Source organism: Trachemys scripta, chromosome 20 (genome assembly GCF_013100865.1).
Source record: "Trachemys scripta elegans isolate TJP31775 chromosome 20, CAS_Tse_1.0, whole genome shotgun sequence".
Lineage (NCBI taxonomy): Eukaryota > Metazoa > Chordata > Testudines > Emydidae > Trachemys > Trachemys scripta.
The window spans coordinates 3,782,464-3,806,255 of NC_048317.1; the positions used below are offsets into that span (position 1 = coordinate 3,782,464).

The following is a 23,792-nucleotide window of genomic DNA, read 5'->3' on the forward strand; positions in this document are numbered from 1 at the left end:
AAAAGGTCATCTATTCAGTGTGTTTACTAGGTTGTCCGAGTTACTTTAAAAAAAAAAAAATCCTGATTACTCAGACTGAATGTCTCATTTCACTGCTGTTACGATGCTGATCAAACACACTTTATTGCTGTGTACACGAACAGACTGCTACGTAGCTTGCAGACCGGATTATGACACATCTTCATCGATCTAAAGACGTTTTAAGTAAACATTGTCCCGTGATCCATGCAGAAAGCTGCAGCAGCAGAAATGGAATTTTTGGTTTTGGTGTGCTTGTAACACGCAGGACAGAAGTGTTGCAAACTTTCTTAGCTTCCTAATGGTTAAATCCCCTCCCTCCAGCTCCCTTTTCCCATTAGTTACCTTGTGAAATTTTGTTGTTGTCATAAACTATGTTGGCATCAACAAGAATTATCTATTGTCCATATTCTTGTCTGCTGCTATCGGCCAAAATTCTCTCCCTAATTCTATAGAAATTTCCTTAAGAACATACTGATACTCAGTTCTATAATAATGATGATTATACTACTGAATCTCATCTGAGGAATTCAAGGTGGCTTACAGACATAAACTACATAAGCGTCATAGTACCCACATTCTGCCTTGTAAGGTAGATATTTGATATTATATTTTAGATCATTAACTTTTCATGTCATTCACATTTCTGAGCAATACATCTGATAGTTTCTTCCATTGATTTGGACTTTGATAACATATGATGTTATGAAAGGACTTGAGTGACAGATCTCTTCAGAGCTAGGTAATGTTACATCTGGACTCTTATTCTCAGTCTGAGAATGAGGCTAGTCAGGGATCGGAAGGAAAACTGGTCAAACTCCAGTTATAACTTGTTTTTTGTTTTGATGCCGCCCTCGTTCTTGGCACAGGTGAGACCTGGAAATTCAAAAAGATTGAACTTCTGGTTTGACCATTAGTGCCATCATCTGTGTCCTTAGAAGCAAAATTGGCTTTTAATTGGCTGTTTTATCAATGCTGCTGAACTTTGGTCTGTCTTTGATTCTGGCTGGTACCAGCCAGCACAAATAGCCAAGTGATGACATTTTGTGCTGCCCGCCTGGCAGATGTGCTGGGCTTATTGGTGTTTGTCTTATCCAAGCAGCTCTGGCTGGGTTTCAGCTGCATGTTGCAGATTCGAAAGGGAAGTTTCCAGAGTGCGCACACAGAATCAAATGGATTATAATGATGCAATTGGGGATTTTGCTTTTCATGCTTCAAAGATGTAAGTGATGGTGTCTAAAGGGCTTGTGAAGGAAAACCAAATTTCTTGACTTACTGCAGTACAAACACAAGAAACGAAGAGCTTTTCTGCTACTGTTGGTTTCATTTCAGATCTCTCATAATACTGGCAATTACTTCTCTGCAGTTGGTCTGAGTCATGATAGATAAGATTGAACGCTCCTTTCCTCCCCCAACTTCTTTAGTGCTTTCACCTTGTCAGCTTCATGAAGAACCACCTATAAATTGTTTGGTGCATGATTTCTCTTTCTTGTGTGTTTATAGAGTCCTGGTTCTGCCCATGAAGGCCATGGAGAAGAGGTTGGAAGCCAAGTTCAGCATTAGCTTCTGGATTTTATCAGGACGTTGCCTGGGAAGTTTTCACCTGTTCTACATGTGTGCCTGCCTCTGTGCCCTCTCTTCATCTACAGGTGAGTATTCAGTTCTCTCGCTGAGCTATTTCTGTGCCTCAGTCTAGATTTAGCCCCTTGATTCATTTTAAATGTTTGAAGGGTGGGGTGTGTGAAATCTGTTAATTACCAGCCAGACATCCTAGCTAGTGAAATAGCCAAAAAACAACCACCCCAAAAACAACCCACACGCAAGTACCTGTGAGGAAGAGGGGGTTAACCACTAGCAAAGTGGTTGTCTAGCAAAGTATGTCTCTAAGCTGTTAGAAAGGTAGGCTGACCAACACATTTTGTAGTAAAATGGTGATTTTACTAACCCTTTCTACAGCACTATTTTACTACTCTAAGGGCTTGTCTACAATTAAAACGCTACAGCAACACAGCTGATCCACTGCAGCACTTCAGTGTAGACGCTACCTATATCGACTGGAAGGGTTCTCCCTTTTGGCATAGGTAATCCACCTTCCCAAAATGTGGTAGTTAGGTTGACGGTAAGAATTCTTCCATTGACTAGCACTGTCTACATGGGGACTTAGGTCAGTTTAACAGCACTGCTCAGAAGCGTGAGTTTCTCACTCCCCTCACCAAAGTATTTAAGCCGACCTAATTTTCTAGTGTAGACCTGGCCTAAGATGACAGTGCTGCTGACCTGATAATCTTTTAAATAAGGTAGTCAGTAGCAATCTCTCTGTAGCTCCCAGGCTACTAACAAAATTCTCCTTCAACCTGAAAAAAAAATTCTGTTCTCCACCTAGCTCATATGCATATGTGTGTCTGTCTTGCTCAGAGTTAAGAATCTTTTCCAAAAGAGAGGAGAAATGATACGGTGCAGAATCCCTTCATTTGATTCTGGGTTGAAAGCCAAAAAAGTTGGTTAACCTTGTAATGCTTAAAATCTCCACAAAGACAGTAAATAAATTCAGTGACCTGAATTTACTTATAGAATCAAAGCAATGTAAGTTTGGAAGGGACCTCCAGAGGGTATCAGGTCCCACCCCCTGTATTAAGGCAGAACCAAACATACCTAGATCATCCCTGACCGTTGTTTGTCCAGCCTATTCTTAAAAACCTCCAGTGGCGGGCATTCTACAACTTCTATGGAAGCCTATTCCAGTACTTAACTATCCTTGTAGTTAGAAAGTTTTCCCTATAATCTAACCAAAGGCTCCCTTTCTGCAGATTAAGCCCATTACTATTTGTCCTACCTTCAGTGGACAGGGAGAACAAGATCGCTCCCCTCTTTATAACAGCCCTTAACTTATTTGAAGACTGTGATCAGCTCCCACTTCAGTCTTCTTTTCTCTAGAGTAAACATGCCCAGTTTTTTTAACCTTTCCTCATAGGTCAGGTTTTCTAAACCTTTTATCATTTTTGTTTCTCTCCTGTGGACTCTCTTCAGTTTGTCCACATCTTTCCTGAAGCGTGGCACCCATATTGGACCCAGTATTCTAGCTGAGGTCTCATCAGCTGCCAAGTAGAACAGGACAATTCCCTTCCTTGTCCTACATCTAACAGTACTGATAATACACCCCAGAACTATATTAGCTTTTTTTGCACCTGCATCACATTGTTGGCTCATGTTCAATTTGTGAACCACTATAACCCCCAGAACCTTTTCTGCAGCTCTGCCACCTGGCCAGTTATTCCTATTTTGTAGTTGTGCATTTGATTTTTTTTTCCTTCCTAAGTGAGATATTTTGCACTTAACCTTTATTGAATTTCATTTTGTTGATTTCAGACCAGTTTCTAATTTGTCAAGGTCATTTTGAATATTAATCCTGTTCTCCAAAGTACTTGCAGTCCCTCCCAGCTTGGTGTCATCTGTGAATTTTATAGGCGTACTCTCCACTCCACTATCCAAGTCATTAATAAAAATATTGAACAGTACCTGACCTAGGACTGATCCTTGGGGGACCACATTAGATACGCCCTCCCAGTTTGATAGTAAACCATTGATAACTACTCTTTGAGTATGGTATTTCAATCAGTTGTGCACCAATCTTATAGTAATTTTATCTAGATCATATTTCACTATTCTGCCTATGAGACTGTCATGCGGGACTGTGTCAAAAGCCTTGCTGGAAATCAAGAACGTCACATCTACAGTTTATCCCCATCAGCTAGGCCAGTAACCCTGTCAAAGAAGAAAATTAGATTGGTTTGACAGTATTTGTCCTTGACCATGCTGGCTATTCCTTATAACCCTATTATCCTTTAGATGTTTATAAATTGATTGTTTAATAGTTTGTTCTAATATCTTTCCAGCTGTGGTTAAAAGGTTTTTGTTCTTATTTCCTGTTCGGACTTGGCCTCCCAAAACCCTGAAAATGAAAACTAAATTAGTTACTTGTGCAGGATTTTTCATTTGATGGGTTTTTGTGCATGTGTGTTTAAGATTCATGTTTGAGATTTCTAGATCGAAGCATTTTGTTGCATTTCAGGCTTTCCTGTTAGGAGTTTCCTGTTTTTAATAAAGTTTCAGAACCCAAAGCTGTTGATTCTGTATTGCTCTGAGCTTCGGGTACAGCATAGCAACATTTAAGGAGTAAATAAGAGTGTGTCTATATGAGACAGTGTTAATAGTATAAGCTAAGGTGTGAATTTAAACTGAGCGTTGTACCAATATAACTCTGCCCGCTGTGACACACTTTCTGAGGAACAAAAGTGCATTTTTTCAGTTTAATTTACACACTTTGGAATAAGTGTTCACCTAATGAGTTATTGGTATAACTATACTGGTATAACTGGCAAACTTTTTCCATATAGACAAGCTCTAAATCATTAACCTGAACTTCAGTGTAAGAAGATAAATCTGAATGTGTTGATTATCTAAATACCCTCACAGGATTGTAGAGCTTAGTGGCAATGGGCCCCCCCCCCCAAAAAAAGTCTAAAAGAGTTAACTATTATCTGGTATTTTTATAAGATAAAAACACTGGTACCTAAAACAGTTAAGAAATATTTATTACAGGGCTTGGTAACTTTAGCAGAGATCTACTAACTGTGGCCCCAGTTCAGCACAGCACTTAAACACATGCATCTGTGCTTTGCTGAATTGGGCCCTGGAGGACTAAAACCAGCAGATAGATATGAAAGATGAAGTTGGGCGTTCCACCAGCAAGGTCCAAGGGCAATGGCCTGGTGAGAAGGCCAGTTTTATTGCCTGTCTTAGCTACTGGGAACGTAGAGGGTTCTTGGATTTTTAGTAGGCTGCTGTCTCTGGAGCCTGCTTGGGGGACTCCATCTTTCAAATCCAGCCTTTAGCTATTTAGGGATATGATAAATGTAAATCTTCTCCCTATTCTATCAGGTGGATCAGAGAAAAGAAATTTCTCTCCCTTCTCCTCCACCGCACCTCCCCAATCCCAGAGCTTTCTGCTTGTTTGATGAGGTGAGGGAAAGTCTTCACTACTCTACCGTACCCCTCAGCCTCTTATTTTTTGTGCATTATCCTCCTCAGTAAATAACTCCAATACCTGCCTCTGTTGCCACTCACAGCTCTTCCTAGCAGCAGTATGAAATTGATATGGTTCTTGATAATTTCACACTAAGGCTGACTGACTAGTCAGTAATTTTACGCTATTGCTGCTTGGCAAAGCTCTGAGCAGCAGTAGAGGTACTGAAGCTGTCTGTCTGCAGACTCTGGAGGGTAGCCATGGTTGACATTTGGAAGTTTGTGTTTGTAACCGTAAGCACTAGATTTTTTTTTTTTTAAATGACTGAAAGCTTAAATTTTGAATAAATTAATCCTTGTTCATCAGGGAGAACTTCCAATTCTACACTAGTGTATAGGCAATTGCTTGCTTTCCAGCTCCATTTTATTGCAATTAAAAAAGCAACCGCTCATTGTTAAGAAATGATTAAACAGTTGCAATATGTAATTGTTGAATAAGGTGCTTTTTATGGTGCCACAGTAGCTAGTTGTAGTTGTGCAATTACAGCAAGGTGTGAGAGGTGGATTTTTGGTTGACATCAAGATAACCTGAACAGTTTTCCTCTGGACTTATCTTTCTGCGTGTGCAGCAGATTGGTTCCAATTAACATTATTGTATCCCAAGAACATTTGAATTAAATGTTTAGCTGACTCAGCACCAGCAAGCAAAAGTAAATCTTGAACTAGTTCTACTGGTCCTGCTCATGCATTACTCCAAACCACTGCACTTTGACTTGATTGGCATTCCCTATTCAAGAGAAACCAGGATTGGAGTAGAGGGGATGCTGTGGGTCAGGACTGTAGAGCAATTGCAGTTGTGTGTAGTCACTTGACTGGAGTAGCAGAAAATGCTGTAGGTCAGGTTTGAGTTATTGCAGGGCGGTGTGAGTAGAATCTCGCAAAGCTCTATCCATAGTATAGCTGGTTAAACCAGTGCTATTAGTTGGTTACTGATTTACTGTACTGACTTTGATAGTAATCTGATTGCATTCAGACTGACCGTTCCTTTAGGGGATTCTAAATGAGGTCTCTAACAAAGAAATGGCTAGGGCCCAAGTATTCCCAAACAGGAGAGAGCCTATATCAATGAGTTCACTAATGTCAACCATTAAAGCACAGAGGGTGCACTTCTAACTTGTGGCCTTGACGTTCCATGTAAACGCTGCATGTTCTTAGACCTCCTACAGAATTTGATGTTGTGTGCAAAGATTTGGTGTAAGCAGTGCAAAGTAACTCATTGTTGCACGAGGTTGAATTTTGATAAACGACTGTTTAAGTAGTTTAACAAAAGAGTTCTGTGGTCAGGCTCAAACGCTGCTAGAGATCATCTAAAATCTGAGACTGTCTCTTTGGCTAGCAAAATACACACTTGGCTGTTCTGTAGTGCCTTTCCTTGCACTATTTCAGAGTAATTATTGATGGGCTATTTGAGGCAGCAACAGCTGTGACTTGCCCAAGGCCATTGGCAGAGTCAGCATTAGAATCTAGGACTCCTGATTCCCAGTCCTCTGTTCTGACCACCAAATCCTACTGCTACAGATACACACATGAATGTTGTTCTACAATGTACTAAGACTTTATACGGCCAATTAAAACTCTTCTTGTACCACAACATGAAATTTCTTCTGTTTTTGTTTCTGTATTTCCTGCTCAGCTGGATATAGTCTCTATGACTTCCCTCTGAGGGGAAATTGGAAAGACTGGGACTGTTCAGAGAGAGGAAGGAAAAAATGAGGTATAGCAAATAATGAATGGCATAGAGCAGATACACCGGGTAAATAGAAGCACCCATTTATATAATGCAAGAACTAGGGGGCATCTAATGAATTTGGAAGGCAACACATTTAAAAACAAACAAAAGAATATTTGTTCACATAGCACATAGGCAGTTTATGGACTTCATTGCCATGCGATCTTGCTGAGACCAAGAGCTCAATAGGACCAACAAAGGATTAGACAAGGTGTATGGATAAGAAAATTCACAGGCTAAAAAAGCTATAAGCTAAAAAGCACGCAGCGCTGAGCACGCGGACCGCAGCTCTACTAACAAGCACCCAGCTGGAGACAGGCGAGGCCAGGGAACACGTGTTCTGTTTTCACTCACAGTTAAAAGCCAGGTAAGAGCCTAGTTTAGCCCGACTCCCTCCACCATCCACACAGAAACCTCTATCCTGGGTTTGCAGGTACGTTGCACCCTTCCCAACAGGGGAGGAGGGGGCTAGAGCAGGGGTAGGCAACCTACGGCACATGTGCCGAAGGCGGCACGCGAGCTGATTGTCAGTGGCACTCACTGCCCGGGTCCTGGCCTCCGGTCCGGGGGGCTCTGCATTTGAATTTAATTTTAAATGAAGCTTCTTCAACATTTTAAAAACCTTATTTACTTTACATACAACAATAGTTTAGTTCTATATTATAGACTTATAGAAAGAGACCTTCTAAAAACGTTAAAATGTCTGACTGGCACGCAGAACCTTAAATCAGAGTGACTAAATGAAGACTCGGCACAGCACTTCTGAAAGGTTGCCGACCCCGGGCTAGAGCCTGAGCTTCGCTTTAATTCAGGCTGGAACCTGCCCATTTTGCAGTGAGCACGCAGGCCAAGTCACTCAAGTGTTGGTAGTCCTCCAGCGCCCCTTCCACAATTCCCCCGAAGGCCAGACACATTCTCCCACAACTGACTTGGAAAGAGTCCTAGGAAGTCTCAGCACAAAGGACCCTGGCATATGCCCCCAGACATCACAGCAAGTGCAGAAACAGTGAGGACACAGTGACATGTATAGGGCTCGGCTGAGGGAACACTTGTACCTGGGCTAGGCTAACCTGGGTACCAGTCACCTAAGTTAACTGCAATGAGGACACACCCACAGAGACAGCAAGAGCCCCTGCTGTGAGCATGGCAGTCTTTCTCCCAGCCAGAGATGGGGTTAGCTGGGCTGAGGGGAATTTACAAAATCTGTCAAGGAAAGATCAAGGTGTAAGGAAGACCCTGATGTATTGGCCTTTTATTGTTTTTACCCTTTGCTCTACAAGCTTTGTATCTTTGTACAATGCTTTGTTTCAAAGGCACTGTTTTTGAATCATTTTAATCAACTCCCTGGTCACAGGTCGTCCCTGGAGTGAAAGGGCTGACCGATACCAAATGCAGTTGGGCAGGTGACATTAACACGGTCAGGAAACTGGGGCTGTTGCCCAGAGACCCAGTCCCAGAGTGGGTGGACTGCATGGGTCTGCCAGAGTGAGGTGCAGGAAGCCCTAATTTGTCACCTAAGAGGTGCACTTGAGAGGGACTAAAAGTGATATAAGGCACAGTTCATCTTGTAACCATGACAGATGTAATTTCTTACGCTGAGGCTATAAATCAACCTCCAACTATTGGGGGAATGGAGAAAAACTGCAGGGTTTCTTGTCTCTTTCTCTGAAGCAGCTAGTGCTGGCCACTGTCAGAGATAAGATACTGGGCAGATGCACCCCCGGTCTGATCCAGTCTGGCACTTCCTATGTTCCAGTATTCCTCTACTGCTGCCCAGTCTTGCATGGCAATCAGCATAAGGAAACTGGCAGGCGAGCATTACCTGGAACAGTTTTGCCTGAAAACAGCTGGGTAATGCAAACATTTCCTATCCTTTCCTCCACTTTCTCAAATTTGGCAATACTGTTATCACCTGCTGAGTGATGCTATAGTGAGGCTTTACTCATTTACACAACAAAATGGTCATTGAATTCTGTCAATATCAAACTCCAGTAACGGTCCAAAACTTGTTATGCCACAATTTAAATTGGCTGTGTAGGTTTAATAATATTTGCAAGAGACTCTGTCTGAAGAAATCACTGAGATCTTTTGAAATGAACCGCAAAAACTGGCCATCAGCCCTCTCCGTTCAAGACCGATGTTGTCTGTTTTAAGTGCACTTCAGGAAAAGCTTCAGCTTTTAAGTCTTTATTGTAGTTACCATAAAAATACTAAAATTCCATTTTCAGTCGAAATATCAGAGCTTGCTCAAAGATGCCGGTACATTTGTGTGTCATGCGGAGATGTCATGACAACTTTGCGCTATGGGTAATGAGTCTAATTTCATTTAAAGCTTGCTTTAAATTACTAGCACCTCCATTTCTTTCCAGGAGCTACCACAAAAAAGAAAATGGGTTAATGAGAGAGACTTTTAATTGTACAATTTACTTTGTTGGATAATGCGTTTTATATTTTAAAGGACCAGGTGACCTTTTTGGAGAGAGATCCAGAAAATATCCTGCAGGGAATAATCCTGCATTTGCCACATGAAGCTGGACTAGACAGGATCTAATAGATCACTTCTATGATTCTACAAACCCCATCTTATAACATGACACGTTGCTTGTGTGCATAGGTTTTGTGAGTCTCATCAAAGATCATGAGAATTGTATAGTTAAAAACCCAGTATATTTCTATATGCCCATTGCACTGTGTAGAGTACTGTAAATGCACTGTTTCATAAATGCAAGCTCTTTCCATGAGCTGAGTAAATTGGGTTTTTAATTATCCATGTGCAATAGTTGGAAAGCTGTGTTGGGTAACCTGATGCTGATGTCAGGTAAAATATGGTGCAGGTGAATATTAGTAGAGCTCTAAAAAATTAAAACTTGACCAGATGCAGTCTTCTCTGCTTTGTATTTCTGCACCTTCCAAGTGCCAGCCAATTAAAAAGAAATGAAATGCTCTGTATGCATTGCCCTGGGGTCATCTATGCTGATGCGATTGCACTGGTGTATCTAGGAGACGTTTATTAGGATTCAGCCATGAGTTCTTAGAGGAACGTAATTTTTTTTTAGGGTGATTTGCCAGGGGAGATGTTTTCTCAGGAACCGTTTTTATTATGTTTGTTTTTTTTAAACACCTACTGTTCATTCAGCTTTGGCTCAGGCACATACAGGAGTCTATGGACAGATACCCATGGATTTTTTCAGTGGGCTTTGGTTAAAGCCTGAAATTCCTAAGCACAAATTTTCCCCTGCAGAAGTCCCAGTGAGCTAGGGATAAGATCATCCCAGGATAGGGACAGGTGAGCAATGTACAAAGGGGATGTGGTGGAGGGGTGTAGTCTTCCAGAGGCAGGGAAAAAATCCATTGCTGCACTGCTTTCAATTCACTTAATGGTTCTTTGGCTTAATTAGAGAGCATTCTTCGCTTCCAACAGCAAGTGTATTTTGCACAGTTAAATAAAAAAGCCCTCAAGACAGGCAAAATTCCTCTTGATATTCACAATGATGGTTTTAGTCTTTAATCTCTGTAGTACAAATCAAAGGACTGAAAGCTTTGTGCTCGCAATAAACTTGTGAGAGCTGAGAATTGTCAATTTCAGATTTTAATGTGCATCCAATCACCACCCTCTTCTCCCCCCACACATTAAAAAAAATTTTTTTTTTTTATGCTCCCACCCTTCTAACGTGACGAACACTTCAGGTTACAGCGGGGTCATTTCCCTTGCTAGACTCCCATGATTCCCTGTCAGTGTGATCACCATCCAAGCACTTCAAAGTGTAATGAGGTCATATGTTTCCCCCAGGCAGGCGGCTGGTCTGCTTGCTCTTTGAGAAGGGACTTTATGTTGATAAAGTGTGACAACAATGATGCTGGTTTAAAAGGTACTGTTGTCAACTTAGCCTTCTGTTGCATTTATTCAGTGTTTCATTTAAAAATAGCAATTGAACTCTGCTTTGTTAGAAACCTTCCCCTCCCCTTTTCTATCTTCTAAATGGAGGGTGACCCCAGAGTTGCTGCCAAAAGAGATTTAGAGCAAATTCTGTTGTCTGATGTTTTCCTTCACTAGTCGTGCTGCCCATTTATTTTCAATTTGCATTTGCTGGGAAGACATTAAAAATAAGTTGGAAATAAAACAGCCTCTTCGTTCTTCCCTACATCTGGAGAACAAAATCACCTTTCAGTTGGGCTGTTTTTAGATTAAAGTTACCATTTGGGGGGGAATGGACTATTTGTTTGGAGTAACACATCCTTTGAATAAAACATTAACATCTTTAGAGCAGAATTTAACTTCACTTGGTTTACCTATAATTCCCTGTTTAGATTGTGTGGAGGTCACTGTGACCAGATGCTTTCAATGATTGATATCATAACTGCAGAGTTGCTGCATCTTCGGAAAATTGCATGCACCCAGTTACTTGGAACAGTTGAGAAAAATATAATTCCCTTTATCATTGGAATAAGGCTTGCAAAGGAGACTCTGTACCTAGCTGCTAGATTTTCATGGTGATTTTGCAAGGCTGGGTTACTAGCCCTCTCAGTTAAACTGTAGTTCAGGACAGGGGTAAACTTCAAATTTTAGTACCAAAAAAAATTCTCTCACACACGAGTAACTTTGGTGGCTGTCCAATATGTGGAATTTAGGTTTCCCTATACTTGTGGCTTTGAACATGACCCAGGTCAGCAGAAGGCATCAAGGAATTATAGTTAGAACAAAGAAACACATGACACTTCGTGTTTGTTTGCCTCTCTCATGCAAGGATCACAGAGCATTTTACAAAGGTAGATAAGAATTATTTTCATTTCATAGCTAGGGAAACAGAGGCACTGAAACTTGAACTCTCCTTCTCCCTTGCCTCAAAACACACACATTCTACCTGAAAAATCTTTGCCAAATGTAGAACCCTTGTTTTCTTTGGAGTGGAGAAGGAAGGGGGATGAACGTTTTACATGGGGGAGAGGAGGAAGTATTTTCTAACCGTTCCCTTTTAAGGGAAGTTGAAAGCAATGTTAAGGATGGAGTAGTAGCCTTCTGCTTGTCGCAACTTTCCTGCTTCTCTAAGTTACATCTATAACAAGCATCACTGTGTATAACGCAGTACGACCGTTTCTCATTTCTAAAGTGTCCATCCCTGTAGTAGCCGCACACAATAAGCAGAATCATTAGACTATTAATATGTAACTCACACTCTTGTGTTCATATTTTAGGGAAAAACGCAGAATTTGTCATCCATTAAAAGAAACAGAAGTTATAAAGTTTCCAGCAGTCAAGAGGACCTTGCCAGAGAGGCAGGGAGCCTGCTTTTTGGGGTGTGTCGGTCTTTGCACAGTGACATGGTTTGTAAAGTAATCTCCCAGTGACCCATTATCTCTGGGGCATTGTAACAATCCCTTAGGCCATTAGTCTATTTTAGGGAGTCCTTAATCTGCAGAGCTTTGAGGATAGGGAGCCTTTAATCCATTGATCTGTGCATGCACTCTTCAATTTTTCATGCTAAAAACATTCATAGGCAAAGTAGTGTGTTGTGCGAGCTGTGTGTACCTGATCTAAGGATGAAATAACTTGTCTTTTTAAAAACACTCGAAAGAACCACCGTAGTTTACAATGTGGAATAATCACCTGTACAGTCAGTCACATAACTGCAATAAATAAACCCTGAAACTAGAAAACTGAGGCTTTTTCCTCGGCTCAGACTAAAAATTGGTCAAGCTGACTTTTTTCCCCCCTCCAAAATTTGATGATAAAATTTTGCTCCAGTGATTTATACATCATAAGTCAGGTCTCAGCCTAAGGCAAATTTTTTTTATGACACAGAACACTCTGAAATGAGAGGTTTATAATGGGTAAGCTGACATAACCTTTACTATAGTGACTCTAGCTGCTGGAATCACACTTCTTGTTACCCTCTGAGTTATTTCCTGTATATTCCAATTTACTGCCACTTCATTTAATCCAAAAGTCCTATAAATGGGTCCATTAAATAAATAGTTTTCAAACAAGTCTTACAGCCATTCATTCTCAAACTTTTTAGTTGTAATGTGCAATTATAATGTACACCTATGGCTTTTATCTGCCTTTATAAAGGGGAAACTAACAACCAGTTTTGGCTAGTGGGTAACTCCTAATAAAAGCCAGAAATGACAGATGATAGTTTATTAGGATTTCTTAAATCATCCTTGTGTTTCCTTCTCTGCAAGATTTAGGGGTTTTTTGTTTGTTTTATTTGTTAAACAACAATTCAACACTTTAATTTGAAAGTTGATTTTTTTTGGGGGGGGGCACATTACCAATACCACATCTTCACCATTCAGTTTTCACTGCAAGAAGGTCAATGAAAAAACTTTTGTTCATATTTGGTTTCTAGTCTTTCTTTTTGTGGTTCATAGTGCTTCAGTGGTTAAGTTTCTGGTTGCTGTTTAAGAGAGGTTAACGTCCAAGAAAGCTGTCTTCATTAAATTAAAAAATGTAATGCAGATATTACTAGTTCATTTTGCAGAATGTATTATTTAAATCTAAATTTTAGCTATAAATTTGTGTCCTTTTATACATGTAAATACTCATAGTTGTCTTCATATAGGTTATTTTTTTAAAAGTGCTATCTTACTAGAAGCTATCATATTGTATAGTACCTAGTACCCTCTCATTTTAGAATTCATCCGGTTTTTTTTGGTTTTTGGCAAAATCTTGTGTTGAAATCTCTGTGGTTTAGTTTCTTTAACAAATGACATTTTAAAGACTTTTTAATAAAATTATTCTTAATCATGCTTATTACAGCAGTGTCTAAGGGACAACCAAGAAAGGGGCCCCATAGTGTTGAGTGGCGTACAAATTAGAGTACTAAGTGGTCCTTGCCCTGAGGAGCTTACAGTCTAATCAGACAAGGCAGACACAGGTTGGGGGAAGCAACAGAGGGTCCTGTGGCACCTTTAAGACTAACAGAAGTATTGGGAGCATAAGCTTTCGTGGGTAAGAACCTTGGGGGAAGGACTAGAACACGCAAGCAGGGTGAACTATGTGATAGTAGCAAACCTCATGTTAGTTTTGGGTGTGGCTTGAACTAATGGAGTTGTATGTGAAATAGAGATGAAAACCATGATGGACTGTCCCCCTCGCTGCATAGCCTCAAGAAAAGGTATTAATCTACTCCACTTGGAGAAGAAAATCCCACCTGCTTTAATAATTGCCCTCTGAAGCCGCTTTAAACATTGTAGAGTCCTCGAGGTTTAAGCAGGTGGCTTTCTTAAAACATAGCTGATACAAGTCATTTCCATTCAAAAACCTCTAGTTATACGTTAGTTATTTAAAAAAAAAAAATGCTTCAGACTGAAATGTGAAAAACAAGGTCTCAGGCAGATGCATTCTTTATATTAATTTTTTCACCTTACCAAAATAAATATTTGTTGTTTTTAAATTGCGTGAAGGGGGAGAGGGACAGCCTCAGAGACCTGTTGGTGGCAGGCAAGCTTTACAGTTTGTGATCACCAAGTTATGAATTTCTTTGGGCCCACTGCTGGAGAGGGATGTTGCCCCAAGTGATGAGTGGACCAGTCACAGAGAGACAACGGGGACTTAAACAGATACTGGTTCCTAATGCTAATTTGAGTGGCGGCGTGGGGTCAAAGGTTGAGTCTAAATCTTCTGTTTCCCATAGAGGTGGCGAGCATGCAGAAGGTGGTGCCTTGTCCCAGCTGAGAAGAGGAGTGTTTCATGTTGCTACTGTGGTGACAGGCATGCTGTCTAATTGAGGGAAGAATCAGCACTCCCAAGGGTCCTCCGCATAGATATGGTGTTACGAATAGCCATATGCAGAGTGGGACAACAGTGCTGATGCTGTTCCGGGTCAGGAAGGAGCAATATGTTAGGAAGGGGGAAGATGGAATGTGTAGCCCGTTAAAAGCGGATCCCTTGCAGCCTAAATGGTACATCGTCCAAACAGGAGGACATAGAGAGGTGGAAATCAGTTTGTGGAGGCCTTGTCTCCCAAAAAAATGAAAATTCCAGATCTCAGACATTTCCCCACTTTGCTCATTTGTTTCCCTAGCGCTGACCTGAATTTGATGGGTTAGTTGATATGGCTCGCCACTGATCGCATCCGACCAGAAGATTGATAGGTTCTTGTCCAATTCAGACTACAGGGTCCTAAAACTCAGAGAGTTCTATGTCGGGAGAGGACTCTCAGGGTGCTTGGCAAAAACGCTTGCACTGAGGACAGTACCAAATTGATAAAAACTTCATCGAGATTAACAAAAGGATAATGCTATGAAACTTATGACTGCAAAGCAGTAAAAGAATTCCAAAACTCCTGGTGGTAGCATTCCTATTATAAGTACCTTAACCTAACAAACTCTCACCCTTCCTTGAGGACCCGGTAATAGGAGGTGAAAGACCAGCCTTACTCCTGGCATGCCCGATAACACGATGATTCTGGCTTTCCCAATAGTTAGGAATGTTGAGTAGTTATACTATACTACACAAGCTGAGCTGATAGCATGATAGAAGATAGAATGATAGGTAGATAAAAATATAGTCTATAGAATATAGGAGAACAAAGAAGAAAAAGCCCCCTAAGATATCCTTACATGGTACTTTATAGGATCCTGACGCTATATAATTCAGGCCCAACCTACTATATCTAAATCTTGTTTCCGTACCCTAAGAAGTTTATGGGTACACTTATCCTATAGGTTAATGGATTATGACACTTACTTTCTACATATTAATAAGGATTATTTTACTCCAAAAACTGCCAACCTAGGCTTTCCTGGCGACTTCCAGGTTTGTGGTATACCCTACAGTTACTAGCCGGTTGCAGACACCGGATAAACCTGTTCAGTGTTGTGTGTAGTTCCTCTCTTTGGTTCCCCACAGTTCAGGGACCGTTTCTATCTGTGCCAAAGATTGCCAGCTTTTATGCTGACTTATTCTTAACTGATTAAACTTTTAGTTATTTAGCAGATCTTACCGGATACAGGCCGGTAGGCTTCTTGCATTTCAGCAAAACTTATTCTATGTATAATTATTAGGAAATGCATCATATGCCTCGACACATCCTAAGTTCATAGGAATTACTACTGATAAAATATAAGAATCATGTATGAAATGGATTAATTCAGAAAGAGAAACATATTCTGTGATACGGCTGGCTGGATTAGTAGGATATAATAGCTAGCAAAGTAATCCTATGGGCTACACTAGTTAAAGCCAAAGTGGTTTTAATCAACTTCCTTGAGGCTCTCTTACCTCCTTTTTTTTTTTTTTTCCTCTCCCCAGGGAAGCACAATGGGTGACTTTGCTAAAATGACTCAGTCCGACTCGAACCACCCATATCCGAGCAATTCCAAGTATCGATTCACACGCTACTTATGTTCTTTATTTTATTGCTTTGCGTCAAGGAGGGGTCTGAGTCTTTGCTTAGGATTTTTTCCAAATCAGACCTTCTGAATGCAGGTTTCTCACATTGAAGTTCTGCTTACAAGTCTTCTGTTCTCCCTATAAAAGTCTTAGTAAAAGTATCCACCTGCAGCTGTTGGAAATATTCCAACATGGCTTAGATGTGAATTGATAAACACTGGTGTGTCTGCAGCAACTTGTATTTTAACTTTGCTCAGTATGTTTGTTTCAAGGCAAGTGAAAGTCTGCGGGGACTTGGATAAATGGATTATTTTTGTTGTACCTGCTGCAGCTCCTTTGTATCAAATCAGAATCTTAGTTATCTTCAGTACTAAGTTCTGCCACGACAGCTGAGAGGGACCAATGTAGGGTTGTTCCCTATCCTGTATTTTCTAGTAGATTATCCATTTTAATATTAGGTATATTTTCTTTCTTTTCTCATAGAGCTGGAAGGGACCCCAAAAGGTCATTGAGTCCAGCCCCCTGCCTTCACTAGCAGGACCAAGTACTGATTTTGCCCCAGATCCCTATGTGGCCCATTCAAGGATTGAACTCACAACCCTGGGTTTAGGAGGCCAATGCTCAAACCACTGAGCTATCCCAACAAGAGGTCTGGTCCTTCCCATGTGCAGAACTGTTCTGGATGTACTTGATTTTCCCTTTCACAATTTCATTCCATTACTGTTTGTTATGCTCCCTTGAATCACCCTTCATAATTCCTCTCCATTCTCTTCAAATATGTTCAGCTGGCTGTCGGCTCTCCGTTTGCATGCCTTAACTACGCTGTTGTTAATTGACATGCACGTTGAGTCCCTGAGATGCATTTTCATAAAAAGCTAGCCCCTTACCATGTTTAGCAATATTATATGATGTAAATGGTACACTAGAGGAAGCTATTTCCTCTTCGGTGAGGGAAGCACTTTGGTGTTACAAGACCGTGACAAGTTTCTGGCCCTCTGTATGTGATGCCAACCTACATTAGAGAGTTCAGCAAAGAATGTTGCCTGGCAATCTTTACCCTGATCCCAAAGCCTGGAAATCCATACACATTACCAGCAAACAATGCGCTCTCTAAACCTTTTCAGCTGCTGGTGGCTTTCTGAAAGTATGTGGTCCTTTCCCCATAGCAGCAAACTGTGCATAATCCTCAGTCATAAGTGAATAGCCGGCATATGGGGGTCCGTATATAAATTTATCCGTATGTGTAGACTGCAGAGCCTGATGGTTTAAATCTAATAGACTATTCTCTAACAGAAAGTGCCTTCTAGCCAGGCTAGTATATTATGTTTGACTCCTACCATGATATTTTAATCTTCAGTTTTAATCATTGTTCTGCATGAAGAGATGCAGACTTTTAAGTTGTTGACTCAACTGTTGTCACCGCCTTCCCATACAGGAAAATGTGACCGTCCTCTGATAACAATTGATACACAACCGTACCACATCCTTCTTGGATTACCAAGCGACTTTGTTTAGATAGTGGAACCTGCGCTTGCTCATGAGGAGCAGTGATTCTTTTATGTGACTTTGTATCTGGGATTCCTGTGGTTTTGTTTAATAGAAATTTCACACAAATGTACTTGCAATAAAGCGGCAACCACTTATTACAAGAGAATACACATCCTGGAAGAAGGCAGCGTGAATGCCAAACTACCTTATGTATGGGGGAGAGGAGGCGAGGGAGGGGGTGTGGGAGTAATATTCACCACAAATGCATCTGCTCCCAGTAATCATCCAGAAACTGCTTCCAAATAAAATCATAACTGGGAATTTTCTCGCCATCTTGGCCTTGTCTAATGGAGCATTAATCAGCACCTCTAGACAACATGTCGTCTTTACCTGTTCATCAGAATAGACCTTTACTCTCTAAATTAAAAAGTTTGCTTCTGTGAAAGTGTAAATTTTGCAACATTTCTGCAAGTAATAGCTCCCCTGTGGGGAACCTGAGCCACAGATAAATGAAGCGGACCACAGAAAGAGTCATGGCACAGCCAGAATTAGGACTTTGAGAATCTGGCTTCCAGTCCCATTCTGAGTCCACAAAAGCACATGACCTCTCCTGAATACATTTTTATACATCATGTAAAGCTAAACCTATTTCTCATGTTGGCTGTAACTTTTTCTTCTCTTTTTTTCTTTTTTTTTTTAAGTGAAGCTATATAGTATCGCTTATTTTTATTAGAAGAATTTAGCAAGTGTCTCCTTGTTACTTATGGTTGATGATGTCACCACACTGCAAAGTGGTATAGTGGATGGACTGAATATTTTGCACCTATTGTACTTGTCAAGTGGACTCAATGGGGCTGACAACGGGGAAAGAACTCAGTGGCCCAAGGTGCATTGTGCGGCTGATAACCTAAACTTTAAATATTTAGTCTCTTCAGTACAAGGTTAGAACATCTCATTAGCCAAGGCTTGTGCTGGAGTCAGCCAACCTAAACATTCTTGATGCAAAGTATCTGCAGCAGGAAAGCAACTTTGCATTGACTTGGGCTTCAGAGCCCTTATACACTGAGGTACCATATATAAGCATGCAGGCAGATCTGGATACAGAAGAGCCCCCATGTGTTTAAAATGTTTACTGTGCTATTGCCAGAACTGAATCTGTTTGCTACAGGTCACGCACCTCAGAAGGTGAGGGACATGAGTGTGTACGTCTTCATTTCGAGATGCAAAAAAGAATATTAATCTTATTAATACTTATGTGGTGCTTTACAAACATTATTATAGCCTTAATGCACCTGTGACCTCGGTAAACTCTAATGCTGTTTTGCAGAAGCATATATTAAGGCACAGAGATTGAGCAGTGAATCCAAGGTTATGCAGCAAGTTAACAGCAGATCCAGGAATGGAACCCAAGATTCGGGACTTTGGTCTAACCACTAGACCACACTGCTTCTCATAACTCAACTGTCCACATTCTTACTCAAAGCAAATATCAATTGGGTTGAGAATGAAAGGTCATTTCAATTCTTTCTACCCCGTGCTATGCTGAGGTCTCAGAACTCAGCACTAGTTACTGTGGTTGAAGTTCCCTCATTCTGACAAGAATCTCTGGAACATGGCTGTATCCTCCATGGAGCAGTGGCCTGGCCAGGTTATTCCCCCAGCTTGGTTTGTCACCACATTGCCTGACATGACGATTTATAAAATCCACTTCTGAGTTCTAACTTTTTAAGTAAAATGGTCTTTTAGAAAATCAAATGGGTGGGGTGTTAAAAACCCAGGGATCCTTAAAATAATAGAAGCTGCTTTTATACGTCAGCTGTCAAAAGTGATGTACTCAGCTTTGCTCAGTCTACGGGGTTTTGCTGTTACGTTAGTGCAGCCCATAGCTGGTGGGGGAAAGCTTGATTCTGATGCTTTTGGTGACCAATAACATTTGTATCTATGTGCTGTGGGAGTTTTTTAATCCAAAAGGGGCCTCGGTGTAGAGAGCTGGACTTACCAGCCCAAACTGAGCACTGAGGCAACTCCAGCTCCTATCAGAAACTAGATGTGCTGCCTAGCATTACTTTGCCCTTCTGTGATACCTTCCAGAGAGTTACAAGCAAAGGAATTTAACCTCATGATGACCCTATGAATTGAGGAAGTTGCCATTTGGATTTAGAGAGGGAAACTGAGGCACAGAGATGACGTGACTTGCCTAAGGTCATATGCAGTCAGTAGAGCAAGTTCTAGAACCCAGGAGTCCTACCTTCTGGTTTCTTGCTCTGACCCCACTCCTGTGCTCTGAATACTCTTTGGAAGTGTTAAGGATTAACTGTTAGTCACTTTACAGCATTTTGAATTGTCTTTTTCTTTTCCACTCTGCCTCCTTCCCAGATGCAAACTGGAATAGAGCCGTGTGCCAGCCAGAGAAGATCCTGTTTGGTGGCTATTTGAGATCATGGAGAGATCACCAGCTACAGCTTGTGGAGGGATTTCACACTGCCCAGTCATGTCAGGCTGCTTGCTGCCAGAGCCCCAGCTGTGATGCCTTTTGGCTGTTGGAAAAGATGTGTATCCAGGTGAACTGCATGATTCCCCATCGGTGTCAGGCAAGCAGGACTGACTCCTCAGATTCCATTTTGGTGTTTCTAAAGAAATCGAAAACTACAGAGCACTCCTTAAGCTCTCAACGTGACGGCGAGGTGGAGACTCTGCTTCACAAGTTGTTGGATTGGTGCGCGCCAGTCCAAGCCAAAAAGAGACTGCGAAGGTCCTTCCGGGAGCCGTTGACACAAAAACAGCACTTGGCAAATGTCCGGAGGGGCTTGCTGAAAAGGGATATAACAGATCTCCCCACCAGGGGGAATGTTGAAAATCTGCCAGCCAGTACCTTGGACAGCGCATCTAAGAGCAGCTTGAGTAATATTAGTCTAAAGGATAACTCGGAACCTAGGCCTTCATTGAGTGAGGTGTATGTTCCCAGTGACCATGCAACTCAAGAGAAAACTTCACTGCAAAATAGAACGGACTCAAGAGAACAGAAAAACAAAAGCCCTGCCTCTCCTGAGAGCCACAGTGTGAGTGGACTGAGTGATCCAGCTGGTAGCGGCTCTCTAGGGGTAAGTGTATGGAACGAAATGGGGACGTGAATGGATTGTCTGTTGCTAGTGTCAATCTTAACTTTCATCAGTTGAACATCCTTCTGGTTGTCATTTATTATGCAGGCTTCATATTAAGAACACTTAGAAGGTACTTCAGAAATGTGCTTTCAGTCTCTTTGCAGGGAGACGAGGCAGTAGTTTGACTCTGAATTGGGGTAGGATTTGATTTGATTTCATTAGCCCTTTGGCTCTTGGAAAAAAGATGACGGGCAGACTGCTTCCTGTCCCGTATACTATGCACCATAAAAGTGAGAGGTAAGGAGGAGAGATGTCTGGTGGGTGTGAAGTAACCAGCAAAAGGCAGGGGAGTGCGTGGGTGTTGGAGTCAGTTACCCATAATAGGTCTGGTTTACCCACAAAATAAATTAAGTAGCTTTCTATAAGCAGTGTGTTGAATTCTGGAGCAGTTCAGCATAGTACTCTACAGACCTATACTATTTTGTCATGTATCTTCAGATCAGCTTTGCTCTGTAACTGATCTGAAGTCGTAATTTTTATTTTTGTTTTAAGACTCATTCATACTCTGAAGTCCATAAGGGTTTGCATTAGCAGTGGATAAATGAGGATCATTTGGGCTTCTATTCCAAAAAAAAAAAAAAGGAAGTCAGTACAGTATTTCTAGATGTCTGATCTAAACAGAAATAGATGTGTTTGAAATACTAGGTGCTCTTTGTTATATGTGCAAAGGGTCTGATCATAGGCATTGTAGAGTCCCTAATAGGAGTGGTGTTGCAGAGTGAATCATACGTTAGGAAGCTACGTTGCTTGAATATCTCCTGTCATATTTCAAGGATTTGGGATTATTGCAGTGGGCTCCTTTCTCCTGTAGTTACATTCTGGCTTTGGAAAATTAAGAGAATCTGTTCCACTCCAGCTATGCAAATCTTATGGTGCTAGGTAGTGCTGTGATTGTTATCAGCCACCAGCTTGCAGAGCAGGATGTGGAGTGGAGCCAAAGGACACCACTGAGAATTCCAGAGCCAGGTGTGTGTGAAACAACATTGTGGTTTAACTTTGCATTTGCAAAGGTTTGATCTCCCAGAACCTCATGCTACTTAAGAGTGACTCATGAGTTTCCCTTTGTTTTTTCTCTCTCCTGCAATATTGCAGTATTTCTGGTCTGCCTGAAATCTTTCTTTCATCTAGCATTTCATAAGAGATTGAGACTTAAACAGTGATCTCGTTCTCCGATTCCATATGCACCTGACTTCTGGGGAGACTTCACTACAGCTGACCTTAAACTTTTCTTGCCTCTCTCAGGCCTTGTCTACACTGACAAGTTTCTGTATACACTGCCAAGCCACTTAGTGCACACTTGCAACGCTGTAAAAAAACACCCCTATGAGAGGCATAGAGCTTTCTGTGCCTGGGCTACAGTGCCGCGGTGCCAGTGTAGACACCCTGGTTGATTACAGTGCTGCAATTGGCCTCCGGGAGGTGTCCCACAATGCCTGTTCTCGCCTCCCTGGTCATCGGTTTGAACTCTACTGCCCTGCCCTCAGGTGACCAACCAGGAGCCCCACACCGTAAATTCTTTGGGAATTTTGAAAGTCCCCTTCCTGTTTGCTCAGTGACACATGCAGTGGTCTCAGCGCATCTTTACAGCTGACCATGCCTGCTCCATGTACCAGGCGATCTCCCGCTTGGAGCAATGCCGAGCTACTGGACCTCATCAGCATTTGGAGAGAGGAGGCTGTGCAGTCCCAGCTGCACTCCAGCAATAGGAATTATGATACCTATGGACAGATGTTACGATGCATGACAGAAAGGAGCCATGACCAGGACACACTGCGGTGCAGGGTCAAAGTGAAGGAGCTGCGGAACGCCTACCACAAGGCCCAGGAGGCAAACCACCGCTCCAGTGCTATGCCCACGAGCTGCCGGCTCTACAAAGAGCTGGACGCGATACTTGGTGGCAACCCCACCTCCACTGCGAAGGCCACTGTGGATACTTCGGTGGCTCGCGTGCCAGTTGAGAGTGGACCAAGCCAGGAGGAGGAAATCTTTGGATGGGGAGGGGGAGGGGAACCCAGAGGCTGACTCGGAGGTCAGCGATGCACGCAGCCAGGAGCACTTCTCTGCCCCGGAGGAGGCTAGCCAGTGTCGGAGCGTGGCAAAATGCAAACAGGAGAGGAGGCCCCTAGTAAGTGACTTTGATTTTAGGACTCACTGAAGCGAGTTGTTGGGGGCAGGAGGGTTGCAGAAAGTAGGCTTCTGTCTGTATGATGCTCGTACCACCACATGCCTAGTCTGAGCGGTGGAACAGAGTGTTGATTGACTCCCTCACTTCACAGGAATCTGCCTCAGATCTCCACAAAATTCTCATGGAGATACTGGGCAATCCGCTGCCGCAGGTTCTTTGGCAGAGCTGGTTTGTTTCTTGCCCCATTAAGGGTAACTTTCACGCACCACTCTGCCGTCACTGGGAGGGGGACCATTGCTGCACACAGGCGAGTCGCATAAGGGCCAGGGCAGAAGCCAGTCTTGGAGAAGACCCTCCCTTGATTCCCTGCTCACCCTCAGCAGCGAGATATCTTCCATAATGAACACAGCCTGTGGAAAATGTGGGGACAGTAATGATTATAAGGCCCCACCCCCAATGCTGGCTCTCCCCAAGAGAGCCCAGTGTACAGTACTGGAACACTGATTTCCCCTGCCCCTGCAGTTACTCACCATTTTGGGGTGTCTTGTGGCTCATGTGTGTTTGCCTGGGGTAAGCCAGTTAGTGACAGGTCTGTGAATAGTGACTGTGTTTTAAATCACTGAATCAGTGGTCTGTGTGTTGCAAACAATACTGCTTCTGTAAAATGTTGCATTTTGGCTTCACACATATGACCTTGGGGGCCCAGCCTCTCTCTCTGTTATCGCCGGCTGAACAGCTGTGCAGAATTAGAAAGCGGCCATGAAGAACTAAACAAGACTTTCTGCATGATGTCATGATGCACTCTGCGGACGAAATACAAGAATTGAAGGAGTGGCGAGACAGCGAGAAGAG

The 23,792-nt window shown here is 42.1% G+C and overlaps 1 protein-coding gene across 2 annotated transcripts in view; it reads left to right on the forward strand.

The window, feature by feature from the left end:
• The window catches only part of KIAA0319L (KIAA0319 like), a 54,741-nt gene that overhangs the window by 1,206 nt on the left and 29,743 nt on the right, over positions 1–23,792 (forward strand). Inside the window, exons 1-3 of one of the 2 annotated variants that reach the window (XM_034754370.1) lie at positions 1,174–1,240; positions 1,522–1,667; positions 20,031–20,755. In XM_034754370.1, coding sequence (XP_034610261.1) covers positions 1,191–1,240; positions 1,522–1,667; positions 20,031–20,755 — 921 coding nt within the window. In that variant the 5' untranslated portion in view covers positions 1,174–1,190. Of the gene's footprint in view, positions 1–1,173; positions 1,241–1,521; positions 1,668–20,030; positions 20,756–23,792 lie in introns of those variants that run through there. The other variant, XM_034754371.1, reaches the window with a different exon arrangement.